We start from the raw sequence: 19,496 nt of genomic DNA on the forward strand, positions 1-19,496 counted from the left end.
CAGCTGTCAATCGTTGTCCCTGATTGGGAACCATATTTAGGTAGCCTGTTTTCTGTTGGGTTTTGTGGGTGGTTATTTTCAGTCTTTGTGTGTCTGCACCAGACAGAACTGTTTCGGTTGTTTCTTTGTTATTTTGTTATTCAGTGTTCTGTTTTGATGATTATTAAACATCATGAACCCTTACCACGCTGCACCTTGGTCCTCACCTTCTTCCACCGACGACAGCCGTTACACCAATGGTGGAACCAACTTCCCCTGAAGCTAGGACATACAGTAAGAGTCCCTGCCTATCTTCTGAAAGCACCTGAAACCTTTCTTCTTCAAAGAGAATATCTCAAGTAATCCCCCTCCTCACCTCAACTCCCCTTCAAAAATAAATAATAATAACATTTTCCTTAAACACAATTGCACTTGAAACCCCTCCCCCATCCTCCCCCCTCCCCAAAACACACACTTTGAAGCTCGGTGTCACGGCCGTCGTAGGGAGGAGACCAAGGCGCAGCGTGATAAGCGTACATTCTTCTTTATCTATAGAACGAACACTGAACAAAACGAACAAAATAACAAAACGAACCGTGAAGCTAATATGGCTAGTGCAGACAGGCAACTAAACATAGAATAAGAATCCACAAATACCCAAGAGAAAATGGCAACCTAAATATGATCCCCAATCAGAGATAACGATAAACAGCTCCCTCTGATTGGGAACCAATTCAGGCCACCATAAACCTACATATGCCTAGACTTACAAAAACCCTAGACAATACAAAACAAGCATACCCACCCTCGTCACACCCTGACCTGACCAAAATAATAAAGAAAACATAGATAACTAAGGTCAGGGCGTGACACTCGGACTTTGCTGATAGCTACTTTATTGAGGAAAAGTGTACGTGGTTTTCCTACCCAGCTATCTGAAGGTGAATGCACTAACTGTACGTCACTCTGGATAAGAGCGTCTTCTAAATGAAACATTTTTAAATGTGAATGTGAACAACTGGTGCTGGGGTGGTGGTGTTGATCTACATCACCTGAGTTGAGACCAGTCTGCCTAGCAAAGTTAAGACTGTTGTTTTTTTCCCCCTGTAGGTTGGAGTGGTTGGTGGAGAGAACAGCGAGGTCATCTGCAAAGTCCAAGTCTTCCAGCTGGGTGAACAGGGCCCACTGGATGCCTCTGGGTTTATGGGATGTGGTTTGGGTTATGATTCAGCGGTAAGGAGGAAGAGGATAGGAGAGATGATGCACCTTTTGTCTCAATGCAGAGATGGTATTACCTATGAAGACCCCGCATTCAAAGTGTTCATATAATTGTCCTATGATTGTACTCTTAGAAAACAATAGGCTATCTAGAACCTAAAAGGGTTCTTCAGCTGTTTCCATAGGATAACCCATTTAAGAACCATTTTTGGTTCCAGGTAGAACCCTGTTGGTTCCCGTTGGAAACCTTTTTGGTTCCATGTAGAACATTTTCTACAGAGGGTTCTACATGGAACCAAAAAGGGTTGTCCTATAGGGAAAGCCGAATAACTCTTTTGAAACCTTTTTTTCTAAGAGTGTAATGATCTTCGATGGAAGCCCATAGGAGCTCACTGTTTTGCATAGGGTGTTTCTATGTACACAATTAAAAGCCTTTCTTGAAGTCAACAAAATTGATAAAAAGGGGTGTGTTCCACTGTAAGCATAGTTCTATAATGTTTCACAGTGCAAATACCTGGTCCATACAATACTGGCTCTTCCTTTCCAGAATCCTTCCTGCTCTTGCCTGAGTGCATTGAGGAAAACCTTGCTTGCTATGAATAGTAAATTAATTCCTCGCCAGTTATCACAGTTCTTGAGAGCGCCTTTTTGGGGGAATTATCACTGAGGCCTTTCAACCAGTCATCAGGAATGGTGTCATTCTACCAGATGTTTTTAATGAGGTCGGTCAGAACTTTAGTTGTTGTGATGTCTCCCTTCACTTCTTTAACCTTGGTTTTGTAGGCTACCTGGGCCTGTTCCTGAAGCCTTGGTGATTTGGTGATCAGTAATCCTACTTTCAGTTGTTTCCTCACCTCCATTTTCTATGGAACGCCATTTGGATCTTTGTGTGTAAAAAAATGGTCTGCGTCAAATAAGCTTTTTAATAACAAAATTATATTCTAGAATGTTGTGTGAATTTGCATCCGCAAGCCAAGCGCCACCACTACAGTCAGTCAGTAGCACTGCCAAAGCTGTAAAAAAAAATTAAGTATGGAAACAAGCACACACAGCGGCCACGATGTGTTTACAATACCACGAATTTACGAAGCACCCAAATGTCCATTGAGAAAGCACAACGACTATACCATTTAGCTAAGAATGACGAGAATAATCAAGACCATAAATGTTGGGTAGTTAGATGTATAACTACTAACGTTAGGTAGCTAGCTAACATACCGGTACATTCTGCTGTAATAATATGCTATGTGGTTCTTAAGGACAGCGTAGCTAACAAATTGTCAGCCAACATAATGTGCAAAGTAACTTATTTGAAAAGTTATTACTTTATTACATTGAGTAGCAAGCTACCCCTTGGTCATTAGGGCAAATCTGGTCTGTGATAGGAGTTTTTTTTTCACACCTAGCTTGGCTATTAGACTATTCTTTAGTAAAGGTTGAATAGTCTATTGTTCAGCTATTAGCCCTACCCAACTTGCAACAAATTGCTGTTCCCATCTCATTCCTTTTCCTCTTCCACGTGTCATCATTCTGCTCCTGAGTGGCTCGCTTGTGGGCGTGCTGGCAGGATATGGCAGCATCTTCGGTTGTGCGTCAAGAATTCTGAATACAGTAGCACGTTTGTATGAAGGTGTGGTTATTCACAGGCAAATTGTTATATGCTATGAAGGTACATTTGTGTCTTTTTGTCGAGCAAAACCTTTTTAATTTTCAATCAAAAATAATTGTTCTGAAAGCAATTTTTTTCTGACACAAAGGAAGTCAAAGCGGACACCTACAAAGATGGCATCTCAGGTGAGCAGCCCTGGGCTTTATTGGGAACGGTCATATCTCAGTTATTGTTTTTATATCCACAAAAAATAAGCTGTTTTCTTTACTTTCAGAGAGCGAGCTGACCAAGGGGTGGAAAATGTAGATATTGCCAGATGTTCACTGTCCGAGGAACAGGCTGTGGAAGCTGTATTGCTGGCAAAAGTGTCCATAACCAGAGGTAAACTGTTCTGTGTTCTTTTTCTCAATTTCTGCCTGTCTTGTTGTACATGGAACCTGTCTCACATGCATTAATTAAAAAAAAACTTAAGATGTCAGCTGCTAATTTTCAGATTTACACCACATAAAGACAGCCATTTTCAATGGACTATCTTTTGCTGCCAAGTCATGATTTCCCTGGGGGTTAGCCTTGCAATAACCAAGTGGTGAGACACATAGCCCTCTATATTTAAATGTTTCAGGTACACTCCGATAGGTGTCTGCGTCACATACAGTATCTTCTATTGACATTATCTTCTATTGTTTGTCCTCATGTCTGTTTTCAGCATAAAGTACGCTGTAGCCACTTAGTGTGGACACCACACACACACAATACGTCCCTCTTCTCTCTTCACTTCATCCCTCTCCCCCTTCTCCCTAAATCCTCTAGGTTATATCAGCTGTTTTGGTGAACCCCTCCCGCATCTGAACTGGCTGACACAGAGGGCACAGCATGATCATAGGTGAGATGTCACTTGGTCAGGTCAACAGGAAGTATTATTAAAGAGATGCTTTACATTGAAATACAGACAGAGATGTAGTAGTCCCAGAGTTAATGATCCAAGGTCAGTTTTGCATCTCACCTCCTGATTTAAGATGACTGACCGTGTTAGAATACAAAAACAAGGCTTAGTCATGCTCTCTCGTCTGCAGGTATTTTTTGACGTGAGAGAGGAAGCCAATCCCGTCATCGCCACCCCACCCACTCTTAAGATAACCTTCGAGCCAACTGGGGGCCCAAGGCTGGTTAGGAAACACCGCAATTGTGATGAACTGAGAGAATTTTAGGATATCACTGTAATTCATGAATCATATGTTGCCTGCCCGTTCTTACCTTTTTCTCTTTCTGTCTTCTACACCTCTCTCCCCACCTTGTCTTTCTTCCTCGTTTTATAATGCACAACATATGTGCATTGAAGTACAGATTGAACTTGTATTTATAATATTACAATTATTATAATTATTATGTATTTATGTATTTATAAAACCTGGATAATGAACTTCTTTCAATAAAGCGTTTCACATCCTCCACTGGTTGAAATTAAGTATATCATTGTAATACTATCTTGTGTCCTCAGATTAATGTAGATGAAGGGAGTTAGATATGCATAGGTTTTTGTTCTGTATATATGAATTACAAGTCAATCATGTTTCTAGTCTATTGCATAGTTACAATGTGTAATCATTGATGTCCCAGGAGCAGGAGTGGTAAACACTGCTGAAGTGTATAATTGTAATACATACATGCTGACACGACATCATTCAAATAATGGAGTTTGATATGACTGAAAAAGAATGTCTCAGAGATTCATACCTAAACCGCACCTTTATTTGCCAAGGAAGAGTACATGATCAGTGAATATATTCAATGTACAGGCTACAATGTGGGAATCTCATGCGTGGTAATAACTTCAGTACATGTGTATATAGGACTTGCATCCTTGGCACAATAAAGTTATTATATTCTACTCTATCCATAGGCTTCATTAATGCTATTCAGACTTGAAGTTGATACAACAACTATAATAGCTGAGGTTCATAGATAGGTTCTGAACTAATATTCATACCAAACGTTTTAGGGTCCATACACAGATCGGCTAAATACTGTAGCTAGCTACACATCCATAGGCATAGTTATTTTTGTTATCCTCCACTACACAATAAGCAAGTAAATAGTTAGCTATGTTATTTCAGCTGCATTGCAAGGCAAGCTTACCCAATTGTACATTCAATTTGCAGTAAATGCTTAGCTAGCTAGATTCTTTACATCCACTGTTTCACAAGATGACAGCCTTGTTTGCTGGTTTTCTCAGGAGTCCCTAAAACATTAAACAACACAAATTACAAATTCATTCTCCTAACACTAGCTATCTGGCTAATGTTAGCTAGTCAGTTAACTTGGGAAATAGCGATTTTCGTAAATTAACTTTATGACAAAAAAATATGCCAAAACGTTTGTCTCTATGTAACAGTATAACTTTAGTCCGTCCCCTCGCCCCGACCCGGGCGCGAACGAGGGACCCTCTGCACACATCAACAACAGTCACCCACGAAGCATCGTTACCCATCGCTCCACAAAAGCCGCGGCTCTTGCAGAGTAAGGGGAACCACTACTTCAAGGTCTCAAAGCGAGTGACGTCACCGATTGAAATGCTATTAGCGCACGCTATTAGCGCGCACCACCGCTAACTAGCTAGCCATTTCACATCGGTTACATCTACATTAACTAACATATTCCTCTCAATTGTACATTTTTCGCTTGACTCGTTATGACGTTATAAAAACTTACATCTGGTTCCACAGTAATGTTTTGTCAGCCATCTTTGTTGAGGAACGCCACAAGGCAAGGGTGGCTCGCGTCAAAATTCGTCATTGGAACCAATCAATATGATTGGTCATGTAAAAACCTTGGGACCCAAATGCATAATGAGTGCTCTAACTCCCCCTTGTAGTGGTCTGGAGCAATGAAGCCGTGATGCTGTATACCTCTAAGTCCCGCTGTTCATTCATCCCCCTCCTCTCCCCTGTAACTATTTCCCAGGTCGTTGCTGTAAATGAGAACGTGTCCTCAGTCAACTTATCTGGTAAAATAACGGTACAAAAAAGGTTGGAACTTTTAAAGGAGGAACCATTGTAGTTGATTACCCCTTCCCTCCCACTTCTTAGAAAGATACAGTGCATTTGGAAAGTATTCAGACCCCTCGACTTTTTCCACAGTTGTTACATTACAGCCTTATTCTAAAATTGATTAAATCTTTTTTTTCCTTCATCAATCTACACACAATACCCCATAAAGACAAAGCAAAAACAGGTTTTTAGAAATGGTTGTCCTTCTGGAAGGTTCTACCATCTCCACAGAGGAACTCTGGAGCTCTGTCAGCATGACCATCGGGTTCTTGGTCACCTGCCTGACCAAGGCCCTTCTCCCCCGATTGCTCAGTTTAGCCAGGGGGTGCCAGCTCTAGGAAGAGTCTTGGTGGTTTCAAACTTCTTCCATTTAAGAAGAATGGAGGCCACTGTATTCTAGGGGACCTTCAATGCTGCAGATTTTTTTTTGTACCCTTCCCCAGGTCTGTGCTTTGACACAATGCTATCTCGGAGCGCTACGGACAATTCCTTCGACCTCATGGACTGGTTTTTGCTCTGACATGAACTGTCAACTGTGGGACCTTATATAGACAGGTGTGTGCCTTTTCAAATCATGTCCAATCAATTCATTTTACCACAGGTGGACTCCAATCAAGTTGTAGAAACATCTCAAGGATGATCAATGGAAACAGGATGCACCTGAGCTCAATTTCGAGCCTCATAGCAAAGGGTCTGAATACTTATGTGCATACATTTTATTTTATAAATTAGCAAAAATAAAAATAAAAACATGTTTTCGCTTTGTCATTAGGGAGTGTTGTGTGTAGATTGATGAGAAAAACAATTAATTGAGTACATTTTAGAATAAGACTGCAATGTAACAAAATGTGGAAAAGGGGAAGTGGTCTGAATACTTTCCGAATGCACTGTACTTTGGGATTTTGGCAATGAGGCCCTTTATCTACTTCCACAGAGTCAGATTAACTTGTGGATAACATTTTTATTTCTCTATGTCCAGTGTGAAGAAAGTTAGAGGTAGTTTTGCAAGCCTTGCTATTTAGCGTTAGCACAATGAAGATACCCATAGACTTACAGTCATTACGCTAACGCTACTTAGCATTGGCTTGCAAAACTACCTCTAACTTCCCTTAATCACTTTGCTATACCCTAGGTTAGCTGAAATGACGCCCCTGCTCTCTGGTTGCTGGCCAATAGCATACTGTGCTCCTCTTTAAAAGGCTGTGTGTGTTTTGTGGTGCTTCATTTCTGCTGAGGTCATGATGGAGGGAGTCACAGTACGAGTCGGCCTTCTTGGACTGCTGCTGGCCTGCGTTACCACAGCAATGACCAATAAGGTACAGTAGGGTCACGCACAGGACACAGGGTCACAAGGGGGAGGGCACTCTGTCAGCGATGGTATTGTGTTTTGTTGTGTTGATTAGCATGCATGTGATTGACTGTGTGTTTTTGTGGGGTTACATCAGTTCAGATGTGTCTTTTGACTACAGTTTTGGATGTGCAGAGAGCACAAGGTTGGAGAGCTCAAGATCCCCTCAAGTTTTAGGGGTTAGATTGAGCTATACTGTGTTAGACTTAGACAAGTCTACTGTTGTCCTGGTTGCTGTTTCCCTAAACCGTCCTATCAGCTCAAAACAGATAGAGTGCACCATGTCTCCTAGCTAGACAAACAGCAACATGTTATCATATCACGTCTGGGGTGAAAGACCGACTGGTCAACACCTTTTTCTCTTTCGAGAGTGCATGAGTCTAGAATGCAGTCAAACAAACAAGTAGGTGTAACCAGTCCGAGCCCAATCAGGTTTCAGATATACTAATCTTGAGTTCTACTAGTTATTATTTATTTGTAAGTGGTGTGATTGCTTATGTGTGTGTGGGCGCTCGCGCGCGTGTGTGTGTGACTTGAGTGAGTGTGTGTACAGAGGCAGTCTTGTTTTCTGAGCAAGTCATGCCACAGCATGCCACAGTATTATAGAGGGTTATCATTGCTAATTTTAAAATGCAACTCTTAAATGCTAAATTGCATTAATAATTTTTGCATCCCAATCATTAAATGTAATTTGGAATGGGTATTGACAAATGCAATGCTTAAATGCTAAATTGGAATTTCAATTGATTATTTAAGCATTTAATTTGAGAAATTGCACTGCTAACACTGTGTGTGCAAAAAAAGTCTACATCTGTGTTCAAATGTTGTCTGACAGTTAACAGTGCTGATGGTGTTTCCTGATCCTTTATAGAACAGGGACTGGGACATCTACAGCTTTCACGTCAACTCCACAGTGACCAGTCGCTATGCGACCACTATTATCACCAGTCGCGTGGCCAATCGGATCAACCAGTTACAGGAAATAGAATTCCATGTCAAAATTCCCAAGACGGCCTTCATCAGTAAATTCAAAATGTGGGTCTACATGAATGTATCCCTATTGAGCCTGAGCAGATATCTCTACTGTCTTACATATAGCTTACACAAATGTTTGCATATATACTCTCTCTTCCTCAGGACCATTGAGGGGCAGACGTACGATGGGGTTGTGAAACAGAAGGAGGAGGCTCAGCAGCAGTACACTCAGGCAGTGTCTCGTGGCCAAAGCGCTGGCATAGTCAGGTGTGTGTGTGGGTGTCTGCAGGGCCGATCCTAGCCAATAAGGGACATAAGTGGCCACTTGTTTGTGGAACTCAGTCATGGTCTCAACCTACTGTTGAGCGTTAGAGTAGTAGACGACACAAGGTTCAATTTCAAAATTTGGTAGTGCATCAACAGTTTTCCTATTATGTAAGTCACTAACAGTCACTCAATTACCAATAGGGGTCAGTGGTATAGTGGAGGGTAAATGCAAGTAAACACAGTTTGCCCACCTTTTGAGAAAAAATGCATTGCAAGTATAGGGAGTCTTACTTTTTCACTGTGACCAGCAATCAGAGTTTTCCCATCTATCTTTTTACCACTATATCTTGGTATACTACAAAGCAGGATCAATGCGTTAGCCAGCTAATTTGCCTACATATAATGAAATATTCTCTCCCCCATCGTAAAAATGTGTAGAATTGCAGGAAATTAATTTTAAAACAGCAACATCTTCTCTTAGCCACACGACAAAATGTTTGCAGACAATTTGCTTTAAAACTGCAAAATGTTCTCTAAGATCAATGGCAAAAATGCGTAGAATTTAACGAAATTTACTTTAAAACTACAGATTTTTCTCTCTGCTACCGAGGGGGACCCCTCTGTGCGTCTCTGTCTAGTGTCTACAGTATGTGCGTGTTGGTGTGTGCTAGACTGTCTCTATATGTCTCCTCAGTTCTGTGGGGAGGACCCTTGAGGAGTTTAAGACGTCTGTGACTGTGGCCGCGCTCAGTAAGGTGACCTTTGAACTGACCTATGAGGAGCTGCTGAAACGCCGACTGGGCAAGTACGAATTACTGATCCACGCTCGACCCATGCAGCCTGTCGCTGACTTCAAGGTGAGAGAGAAATTGAGAGAGAGACAGAACATTGATTGATGAGTCATTAGCATTATCAAGGCATATACTCATGCACAGTGCATTCGGGAAGTATTCAGACCATTTCCCTTGTTCCACATTTTGATATATTACGGCCATATTCTAAAATGTATTAAATCATTTTTTCACTCATCAATCTACACACAATACCCCATAATGACAAAGTGAAAAAAATTGTTTTTAGAAATTTTGGCAGAAATACCTTATTTACATAAGTATTCAGACCCTTTGCTATGAGCCTCGAAATTGAGCTCAGGTACATTCTATTTACATTGATCATCCTTGAGATGTTTCTAATACTTGATTGGAGTCCACCTGTGGTAAATTCAATTGATTGGACATGATTTGAAAAGGCACACACCTGTCTATATAAGTTCCCACAGTTGACAGTACAAGTCAGAGCAAAACCAGTCCATGAGGTCGAAGGAATTGTCCGTAGAGCTCCAAGACAGGATTGTGTCGAGGCACAGATCTGGGGAAGGGTACCAAAAAATGTCTTGAGCATTGAAGGTCCCCAAGAACACAATGGCCTCAATCATTCTTAAATGGAAGAAGTTTGGAACCATTAATAAGACTCTTCCTAGAGCTGGCCGCCCCGCCAAACTGAGCAATGGGGAAGAAGGGCCTTGGTCAGGGAGGTGACCAAGAACCCGATGGTCACGCTGACAGAATTCCTCTGTGGAGATGGGAGAACCTTCCCGAAGGAGAAGTATCTCTGCAGCACTCCACCAATCAGGCCATTATGGTAGAGTTGCCAGTTGGAAGCCACTCCACAGTAAAAGGCACATGACAGCCCACTTGGAGTTTGCCAAAAGGCACCTAAAGGACTCAGACCAGGAGAAACAAGATTCTCTGGTCTGATGAAACCAAGATTACACTATTTGGCTGAATGCCAAGCATCACATCTGGAGGAAACCTGACACTATCCTTATGGTGAAGCATAGTGGTGGCAGCATCATGCTGTGGGGATGTTTTTCATCATCAGGGACTAGTCAGGATCAATGAAAAGATGAATGGTTGTCACGCGGGACTAGGTGGGTGAAGGAATCAGACGCAGAGAGTTCCACTGGGGAAAAGTGCTCTTTACTTCGGCACACAAAATGATAAGCCCAACAATACAGGGCGCGGACAACAACGTGACAACCCAAAAAACACAGGGTGCCAAGTTTAAGAAAATAAATCCACCTCTACCTAAAACGCACACACGTAACATAAAGACAATCCCGCACAAAACAAGGGCGGGTCCACCTACAAAAAATAGGGAAGCTCATTAAACCAAACAACAGAAACACAGGTGAAACTAATAAGACAAAACAAACAGACAAACGAAAAAGGGATCGGTGGCGGCTAGTAGGACGGTGACGACGACCGCCGAGCACCGCCCGAACAGGCAGGGGAGCCAACTTCGACGGAAGTCGTGACAAAGGTGCAAAGTACAGAGATCCTTGATGAAAACCTGCTCCAGAGAGCTCAGGACCTCAGACTGGAGCGTAGGTTCACATTTCAACAGGACAACGACCCTAAGCACACAGCCAAGACAATGCAGGAGTGATTTCGGAACAAGTCTCTGAATATCCTTGCCAGTGGCCCAGCCAGAGCCCGGACTAGAACCCGATCGAACATCTCTGGAGAGACCTGAAAATAGCTGTTCAGCAATGCTCCCCATCCAACCTGACAGAGCTTGAAAGGATCTACAGAGAAGAATGGGAGAAACTCCCCAAATACAGGTGTGCCAAGCCCCATACCCAACAAGATTCGAGGCTGTAATACCTGCCAAAGGTGCTTCAACAAAGTACTTTGTAAAGAGTCTGAATACTTATGTAAATGTGATATTTCATTTTTTGGATATTTGTCATTATGGGGTATTGTGTGTCTATGGATAAAAAAATATATATATATATCATGAATTTTAAAATAAGGCTGTAATGTAACAAAATGTGGAAGAAGTCAAGGTGTCTGAATACTTTCCGAATGCACCGTACAGTAATACTCATCCTAGTTAATCAGGTGGATAGTGCTCATAAGGGTTGATGTGATGTTTTCCTTCTCTTCCTTATGGCCAGATTGACGTGTACATCAATGAGCGACCAGGCATTAACTTCCTGGAGATAAAAGGAGGGCTGAGCACCAAAGAGCTGGCTAATGCCATCACCAAAACACACGCTTCTAGTGAGGTAGTGTCCACAACAGAGTAATGTAGAGCTAACCAAAAGAACATGTCAAATCAAATCAAGTTTTATTGGTCACATACAGGTGTTTAGCAGATGTTATTGTGGGTGTAGCGAAATACTTGTGTTTCTTGCTCCGACAGTGCAGTAATATCTGACAAGTAACATTAACAATTTTACAACATATACCCAATACACACAAATCTAAGTAAAGGAATGGAATTAAGAGTATATAAATACAGTGGGGAGAACAAGTATTTGATACACTGCCGATTTTGCAGGTTTTCCTACTTACAAAGCATGTAGAGGTCTGTAATTTTTATCATAGGTACACTTCAACTATGAGAGACGGAATCTAAAACAAAAATCCAGAAAATCACATTGTATGATTTTTAAGTAATTAATTTGCATTTTATTGCATGACATAAGTATTTGATACACCTACCAACCAGTAAGAATTCCGGCTCTCACAGACCTGTTAGTTTTTCTTTAAGAAGCCCTCCTGTTCTCCACTCGTTACCTGTATTAACTGCACCGGTTTGCACACGTTACCTGTAGCAGGGACACCTGGCCCACAACCTCAACCAAACAGACTCCAACCTCTCCACAATGCCTTCAGGTTCCAGGGAGCTGTCGCTGGGCGATATCAGGGCTAAATTGTAGCTACCTCCACAAGGTTGGCGATTGGGCTACAGGACAATAGGCAAGCAGCTTGGCTGAGAAGGCAACAACTGTCGGCGCACTCATTAGAAGATGGAAGAACTTCAAGATGATGGTCAATCACCCTCGGTCTGGGGCTCCATGGCAAGATCTCGCCTCGTGGTGCATCAATGATCATGCTGGAAGGTGAGGGCCCAGCCCACGAACCACATCGTCAATGACTCTGGTCACTGACCGGAAGGAGAGCTGTTGGACCACAGATCTCAGCGATAACCATTGGCCACACATCCAAGCCGTCCTGGCTCAAAATCGCTGCAGTCGCACGCATGGTCCCCCTTGCTCAAGCCAGCGCATGTCCAGGCCCGTCTGAAGTTTGCCAATGACCATCTGGATGATCCAGAGGAGGAATGGGAGAAGGTCATGTGGGCTGTTGAGACAAAAATAGAGCTTCTTCGTCCTCCAAACACGAAACGCTGTGAGTTAGACCAAGAAGCTCGATTTTTGTCTCATCAGACCACATGACCTTCTCCCATTCCAACCTCTGGATCATCCAGATGGTCATTGGCAAACTTCAGACAGGCCTGGACATGCACTGGCTGTAAGCAGGGGGACCTTGCGTGCGACTGCAGGATTGTAATCCATGACGGCGTAGTGTGTTACTAATGGTTTTCTTTGAGACTGTGGTCCCAGCTCTCTTCAGGTCATTGACCAGGTCCTGCCGTGTAGTTCCGAGCTAATCCCTCACCTTCCCTCATGATCATTGATGCCTCGACGAGGTGAAATCGTTGCATGGAGCCTTCCAGACCGAGGGTGATTGACCGTCATCTTGAAACACTCATCCAGTGTTACTAAGTAGTGGCGCCATACAGTAGTTTCCTTCTCACCAGGCTGCCTGCCGAGTGGCCTGTAGCCCAGTCTCCAGACCTTGAGCCCAGGTCGTACAATTTTAGCCCGGATGTCCTTACACAGCTCTCTGGTCTTGGCCATTGTGGAACCTGAGGATCTGGAGAAGGTCTGTTTGGATTGAGTGTGTGCGACAGGTGTCCTTTTAGCTACAGGTAACGTAGTTGCAAACAAGGTGCAGTTAATACAGGTAACTGATGTGGAGATACAGTCATGTAAGGTGCATTAACTTAAAGACAAAACTAACTAGTGTCTCCCGTGAAGAGTCCATGGTAATTCCCTCTACTGCTTTGTTAGGTCATCGTAGTGTATCAAATACTTATGCTCCACTGCAATAAAATCGCAAATTAATTATTTAATAAATCATACAATTTGTGCATTCTTCTGGTATTTTTGTTTTAGATTCCGTCTCTCACAGTTGAAGTGTACCTATGATAAAAATTACAGACCTCTACATGCTTTGTAAATAGGAAAACCTGCAAAATCGGCAGTGTATCAAATACTTGTTCTCCCCACTGTATATGGACGAGCAATGTCAGAGAGGCATAAACTTAGATACAGTAAAATAGCATAGAATACAGTATATACAGTACATATGAGATGAGTAATGCAAGATATGTGAACATTATTATAGTGCATTATAAAAGAGACTAGTGTTACATTTTTTAAAGTGGCCAGTGATTTCAAGTCTGTGTAGCCTCTCTGTGCTAGTGATGGAAATGTAACAGTCTGTTGGCTTTGAGATAGAAGTTGTTTTTCAGTCCCTCGGTCCCAGCTTTGATGCACCTGTACTGACCTCGCCTTCTGGATGATAGCAGGGTGAACAGGTAGTGGCTCGGATGGTTGATGTCCTTGATGATCTTTTTGGCCTTCCTGTGACATCGGGTGCTGTAGGTGTCCTGGAGGGCAGGTAGTTTGCCCCCGGTGATGTGTTGTGCAGAACACACCACCCTCTGGAGAGCCCTGTGGTTGCAGGCGGTGCAGTTGCCGTACCAGGCGGTGATACAGCCCGACTCTCAATTGTGCATCTATAGAAGTTTGTGAGGGTTTTAAGTGACAAGCCACATTTCTTCAGCCTCCTGAGGTTGAACAGGCGCTATTACGCCTATTGCGCTATTGCGCCTTCTTCACCACACTGTCTGTGTGGGTGGACCATTTCAGTTTGTCAGTGATGTGTACGCCGAGGAACTTGAAACTTTCCACCTTCTCCACTGCGGTCCTGTCAATGTGGATAGGGGGTGCTACCTCTGCTGTTTCCTGAAGTCCACGATCATCTCCTTTGTTTTTTTGACATTGAGTGAGAGGTTATTTTCCTGACACCACACTCCCAGAGCCCTCACTTCCTACCTGTAGGCCGTCTCGTCAATGTTGGTAATCAAGCCCACTACTTTTGTGTCGTCTGCAAACTTGATGATTGAGTTGGAGGCGTGCTTGGCCACGCAGTCATGGGTGAACAGGGAGTACAGGAGGGGGCTGAGCACACACCCTTGTGGGACCCCAGTGTTGAGGATCAGCGAAGTGGAGGTGTTGTTTCCTACACGTCAGGAAGTCTAGGACCCAATTGCACAGGGCGGGATTCAGACCCAGGGCCTCAAGCTTAATGATGAGCTTGGAGGGTACTATGGTGTTGAATACTGAGCTATAGTCAATGAAAAGCATTCTTACATAGGTATTCCTCTTATCTAGATGGGATAGGGCAGTGTGCAGAGTGATGCCGATTGTATCGTCTGTGGATCTATTGTGGCGGTAAGCAAATTGAAGTGGGTCTAGGATGGCATGTAAGGTAGAGGTGATATGATCCTTGAATAGTCTCTCAAAGCACTTCATGATGACAGAAGTGAGTGCTACGGGGCAATAGTCATTAAGTTCAGTTACCTTTGCATTCTTGGGTAAAGGAAAAATGGTGGCCACCTTGAAGCATGTGGGGACAGACTGGGACAGGTAGAGATTGAATACAGTATGTCTGTAAACACACCAGCCAGCTGGTCTGCGCATGCCCTGGTCAATACATAACATATATCACATGAAGATGAGCTAAAGGGATTGACACCTTCAAATGTATTAATTTCAAAACATTGTAAAATATGGTGGCATAATTTCAAACCCTATTCTTCGCACCCATGTCATTGTCACATATCTGTGCATGTTAATTCTAATGATCTCAAGCTGAGGTAAGCTAAATTAGGCTGTATTTGTAAAAGCAGAAGCCTAAACTACCACCATCTCCGCAGGCCTGGGTACATTTCTACCCAAGCAAGGAGCAGCAGAGTCAGTGTGACAGCTGTGGAGAACAGGGTCTGAACGGAGACCTGGTCATTGTCTATGACGTCCACAGGAAGACATCCATGGGAGAGCTCAAGGTACACTTATCTCACTCTAATCGTGTCATTAATTTCTTTATTTCTACCCTGTCATTTAATCACCATCTCTGATTCTCTATTCAGGAGTCAAAGGGGTATTTTGTCCATCACTTTGCTCCCAGTGACCTACCACGCATACCAAAGAATGTAGTGTTCATCATCGATCAGAGTGGCTCCATGCATGGCAGGAAAATGGAGCAGGTTTGTTTGTGTGTTTTGAATGTGTTGCCTGCTTTAATGACGCTAAAAGCTTAACGATTGAGCATTGTACACATATTTCTATTTAATGCATGTAACAATTAATTTTGATTGGTTGATTGGTTAATTTTGATTGGATGCACTGTCAGACCCGTGAGGCCTTGTTGAAGATCCTGGTAGACCTGGTGGAGGACGACCACTTTGGCCTGATCACCTTCGACTACACTGTGTCTACCTGGAAGAAGGAGCTGCTGCCGGCCAACCAGGAAAACTTGGAGGCTGCCAAGAGCTTTGCACGACACATTCGCGACAGAGGAGGTACAATTGATTATTTACCCTGCAATCCTCTTCCCTATTTTCAAAGGTTTCCAAAGCCAACGGTACAATTACACTGTATCATAATTTTGTAAGACTCAGTCTGCATTTACACTGGCAGCCCAATTCATATTTCCTATTGTGTAAACAGCGATAACCACATGGTATCCCATCATTTAACTTCTGATTTATACCATCTCCATATGTAGATTTGGTTTGGATCAGATTTGGTTCATCTGAAGTGGGTTTTTTTTGGCACATGACCTGCCGTTACCATGACAACCACCCCAACATTTTTAAAGGAAGAGTGACAAGAAATCGACAGTCAGAAAGAAACATTGGATTTCGAAAGAAAATCAGATTTGGGTTCTTGGGTTGGCTGTGTAAACAAATCAAAAGTGCACAAAAATCTGTAGATTCTATTCGATTAGATAGATTGAAATTGTACGTTAAACATCATAGCATAGTTGAAAGATATGTGTTGCGTAGAAACACGAAGTGGGTGGCCAGCAGAGACAGATGGGATGGGCTGAGGGAAGCTGAGGGTTGGCATGTGGAATTGGAGACAAGTGGGAGTGGAGTTGCTGTGTGAGAGAGAGAATGATGGTCAAAAGATAAAGGGAAAAAAAAGTCAAAATAAAACAGAATAAAAGTATATTTGAATGACACTAAGTGGCAGTGTTTTTACAACTAATGCCGGTTTGCCTGAGGCTGATGCCGTGCAGGTGTTTGTACACATGCATATACACACACTCTCATTCAAATAAAAACATACAAGAACACACACATACATGTAATAGTGGCAGACATGCACACAAACATATAAATTAGGCATTGCTGTTATGATTTCAGTTGTCCTTGATGTACTTTGTTTTAAATGTATTTATTTTTATTTATTTTCCATTGTTTGTTTGCTGTTTTCTTCTGTCTTTTCCTTTTTTCTCTTTAGTTAATTATCTTGGTTGTTGGTGCATTGGGGGGGTTCTTGGGGGTGGGGAATGGAATTAATTGTATTTTAAAAAACAAATCTTCTGGGGGGGCTGTGGGAGGGGTCTCGAATGGTTGAGGGACAGCTATTGGGGAACTGTGGGGGGATCTTGGAGGGTTCGGGTTTCACAAGATTGTGATCATGAAAAAGGAAACTATGACATATATTTTATATCACTATCATGCACACGCACCCTCACACATAAGGATGGCTCTGTTGCAGAAAAACGGATACATGTTTGATAGTGTCTTGATGCTGTATTGTTTGTCCTTCATGTTGTAATACTTTAATGTTACCCCTTAATAAAAATAATGGATAAAAATACATTACATTTTTTTTAAAGTGCACTAAAGGGTAAAATAATGGGAGCTATGAACAATAGCCTAGTTAGTGACAATAGGAGCTAATACATACAATACATCCTCTCTCTTCTCTTCTTAGCCACCGACATCAATGCTGCTGTGTTGGAGGGCACAGCCATGCTAAACCGAAACCCACGAGAGGGCTCAGCCTCCCTCCTTATACTACTCACTGATGGAGACCCAACCACAGGTACACACACGCACACGCACACACACACACACACACACACACACACACACACACACACACAATAACACAATAAAAGCCAATCTCACTTTCCTCAGGTGAGACCAACCTGGAAAAGATCCACAAGAATGTAAAGGAAGCCATTGGTAAGAAATTCCCGCTCTACTGTCTCGGTTTTGGAATGGATGTCAACTTTGAGTTCCTGGAAAAGATGGCACTGGAGAACAGCGGTGTGGGACGCAGAATATATGAGGATTCTGATGCTGCTCTGCAGCTGCAGGTAAGGGAACACCCACTGTGAAGCAGTGCATTCACACTACAGTCTCTGCACTACAATGGATTTGAATGATTTAAATCATAAAACACCAATGATCAAAAATGGTCCCAAGTAAGCATAATTAGCTGGAATATAAAAGGGCTGAACCAACCTTTAAAGCGCAATAAGATCATATCTCATCTAAGGAGGCTTTACTGTTATGTCTTGATTTCCTAAATGTAGATTATGCGAGAGGAAACCAGGAGGAGCAAGGGGCGTGACTAATGGCCTCTGTACATTTTAGTCATTTAGCAGACACTCTTATCCAGAGTGACTTACAGGAGCAATTAGGGTTAAGTGCCTTGCTCAAGGGCACATCAACACATTTTTCATATAGTCGGCTCTGGGATTTGAACCATCAACCTTTCGGTTACTGGCCCAACACTCTTAACCTCTAGGTTACCTGTAATGTATGATTAACAGGGCTTTTATGAAGAGGTGGCCACACCCCTATTGACGGACGTGCAGATGGTGTATGTGGGTGGGGCTAACCTGACCCAGACCAACTTCAGCCAGTACTACAACGGCTCCGAGATCGTGGTGTCTGGCCAGATCACCGACAACAACATAGAGACATTCACTGCAGAGGTCATAGCCATATCGGTGAGGTCACCTCTACTCTGCTACCTTCACAAGTTAATAGGTTTTGTCCCTTGTTTTGTATGTTCTTTTGATTTTGAAAGCAATAAAAAAAATATATATAAAAATTACCACTCCATATGAGTACTTTGGAGAGAGTTCAGCCAAATGTCAAAATATACAATAAAGTCAATGTTTAGTATTGTAATGTGAGGATGCCTTGATTATTTCAGAAAAGCAATAGGGTGATGTACTCTGAGACAATACCAACGGACGAGCCCATTGAAGCCAGGCCTGATAGCCACATCCAAAGGCTGTGGGCCTACCTCACTGTGAAGCAGCTACTGGACAAAGAGTGAGTCTGCTTTGCATGGCATTGTGTCTGTTAGTGGGTGTATTTGCACCTGTGTCTATGCAGGTCTCCATCCTAGTTGTTCTTATATTATTTTAAAAGATACTGATCTAATTAGTGTTTATTCATCTTCCTCTGAAAAATGCAGTCCCCACTTTTGATGTCACTACCAAAACACACACATTAAAAGACTGTAGAATGAATGTGCCTTAAGACACACCCCTACAATTAAAATCAGGAAATGGGATTGCAACCCTCTCCATCATGGCCACATAGTGAGTAGTCTGTCTGCCACATTTTAAGAAAATTTGAGAAAAAGTTAATAAATCTTCATGTATTTCTAAGAAGTGCCAATACCGAACATATAATATTTTAAATATATAAAGTTTGGTTTTGGGACTCACATATGTTTTACGGGGGATGTACATCTGTCCAAAGGATATGCCAGCCATGGGGATTCATTAAAGTCCAAAGTAAGTCTATTGACACTGTTTTTCTTTACATTGATTGAAAAAAACATCTGATGTGATGATCTACATTAAAAACATAGATATCAACATATCGACTGTACTACTTGCGCTGCTAAGACTCTCGACCATTGCTATTCAAACTTCCGGGAATGCTGACAACGCCCTCCCCCGCCCTCCTTTTGGCAAATCTGACCACGACTCCATCTTGCTCCTCCCGTCCTATAGGCAGAAACTCAAACAGGAAGTACCCATGCTTCGAACTCTTCAATGCTGGTCTAACCAATCGGAATTCACGCTTC

The 19,496-nt window shown here is 42.5% G+C and overlaps 1 protein-coding gene across 1 annotated transcript in view; it reads left to right on the plus strand.

Moving 5' to 3' along the window:
- Positions 1-7,039: 7,039 nt before the first annotated feature.
- Positions 7,040-19,496, plus strand: part of LOC139536155 (inter-alpha-trypsin inhibitor heavy chain H3-like) — a 45,635-nt gene continuing 33,178 nt past the window's right edge. Inside the window, exons 1-12 of the mRNA XM_071336393.1 lie at positions 7,040-7,169; positions 8,073-8,236; positions 8,339-8,443; positions 9,138-9,300; positions 11,403-11,513; positions 15,302-15,430; positions 15,515-15,631; positions 15,778-15,946; positions 17,373-17,483; positions 17,579-17,760; positions 18,220-18,399; positions 18,609-18,730. Of these exons, the coding sequence (XP_071192494.1) occupies positions 7,092-7,169; positions 8,073-8,236; positions 8,339-8,443; positions 9,138-9,300; positions 11,403-11,513; positions 15,302-15,430; positions 15,515-15,631; positions 15,778-15,946; positions 17,373-17,483; positions 17,579-17,760; positions 18,220-18,399; positions 18,609-18,730 (1,631 nt within the window). The 5' untranslated portion in view covers positions 7,040-7,091. The remainder of the gene's footprint in view (positions 7,170-8,072; positions 8,237-8,338; positions 8,444-9,137; positions 9,301-11,402; positions 11,514-15,301; positions 15,431-15,514; positions 15,632-15,777; positions 15,947-17,372; positions 17,484-17,578; positions 17,761-18,219; positions 18,400-18,608; positions 18,731-19,496) is intronic.

The sequence above is a fragment of the Salvelinus alpinus genome, chromosome 12, assembly GCF_045679555.1.
Source record: "Salvelinus alpinus chromosome 12, SLU_Salpinus.1, whole genome shotgun sequence".
NCBI lineage: Eukaryota > Metazoa > Chordata > Actinopteri > Salmoniformes > Salmonidae > Salvelinus > Salvelinus alpinus.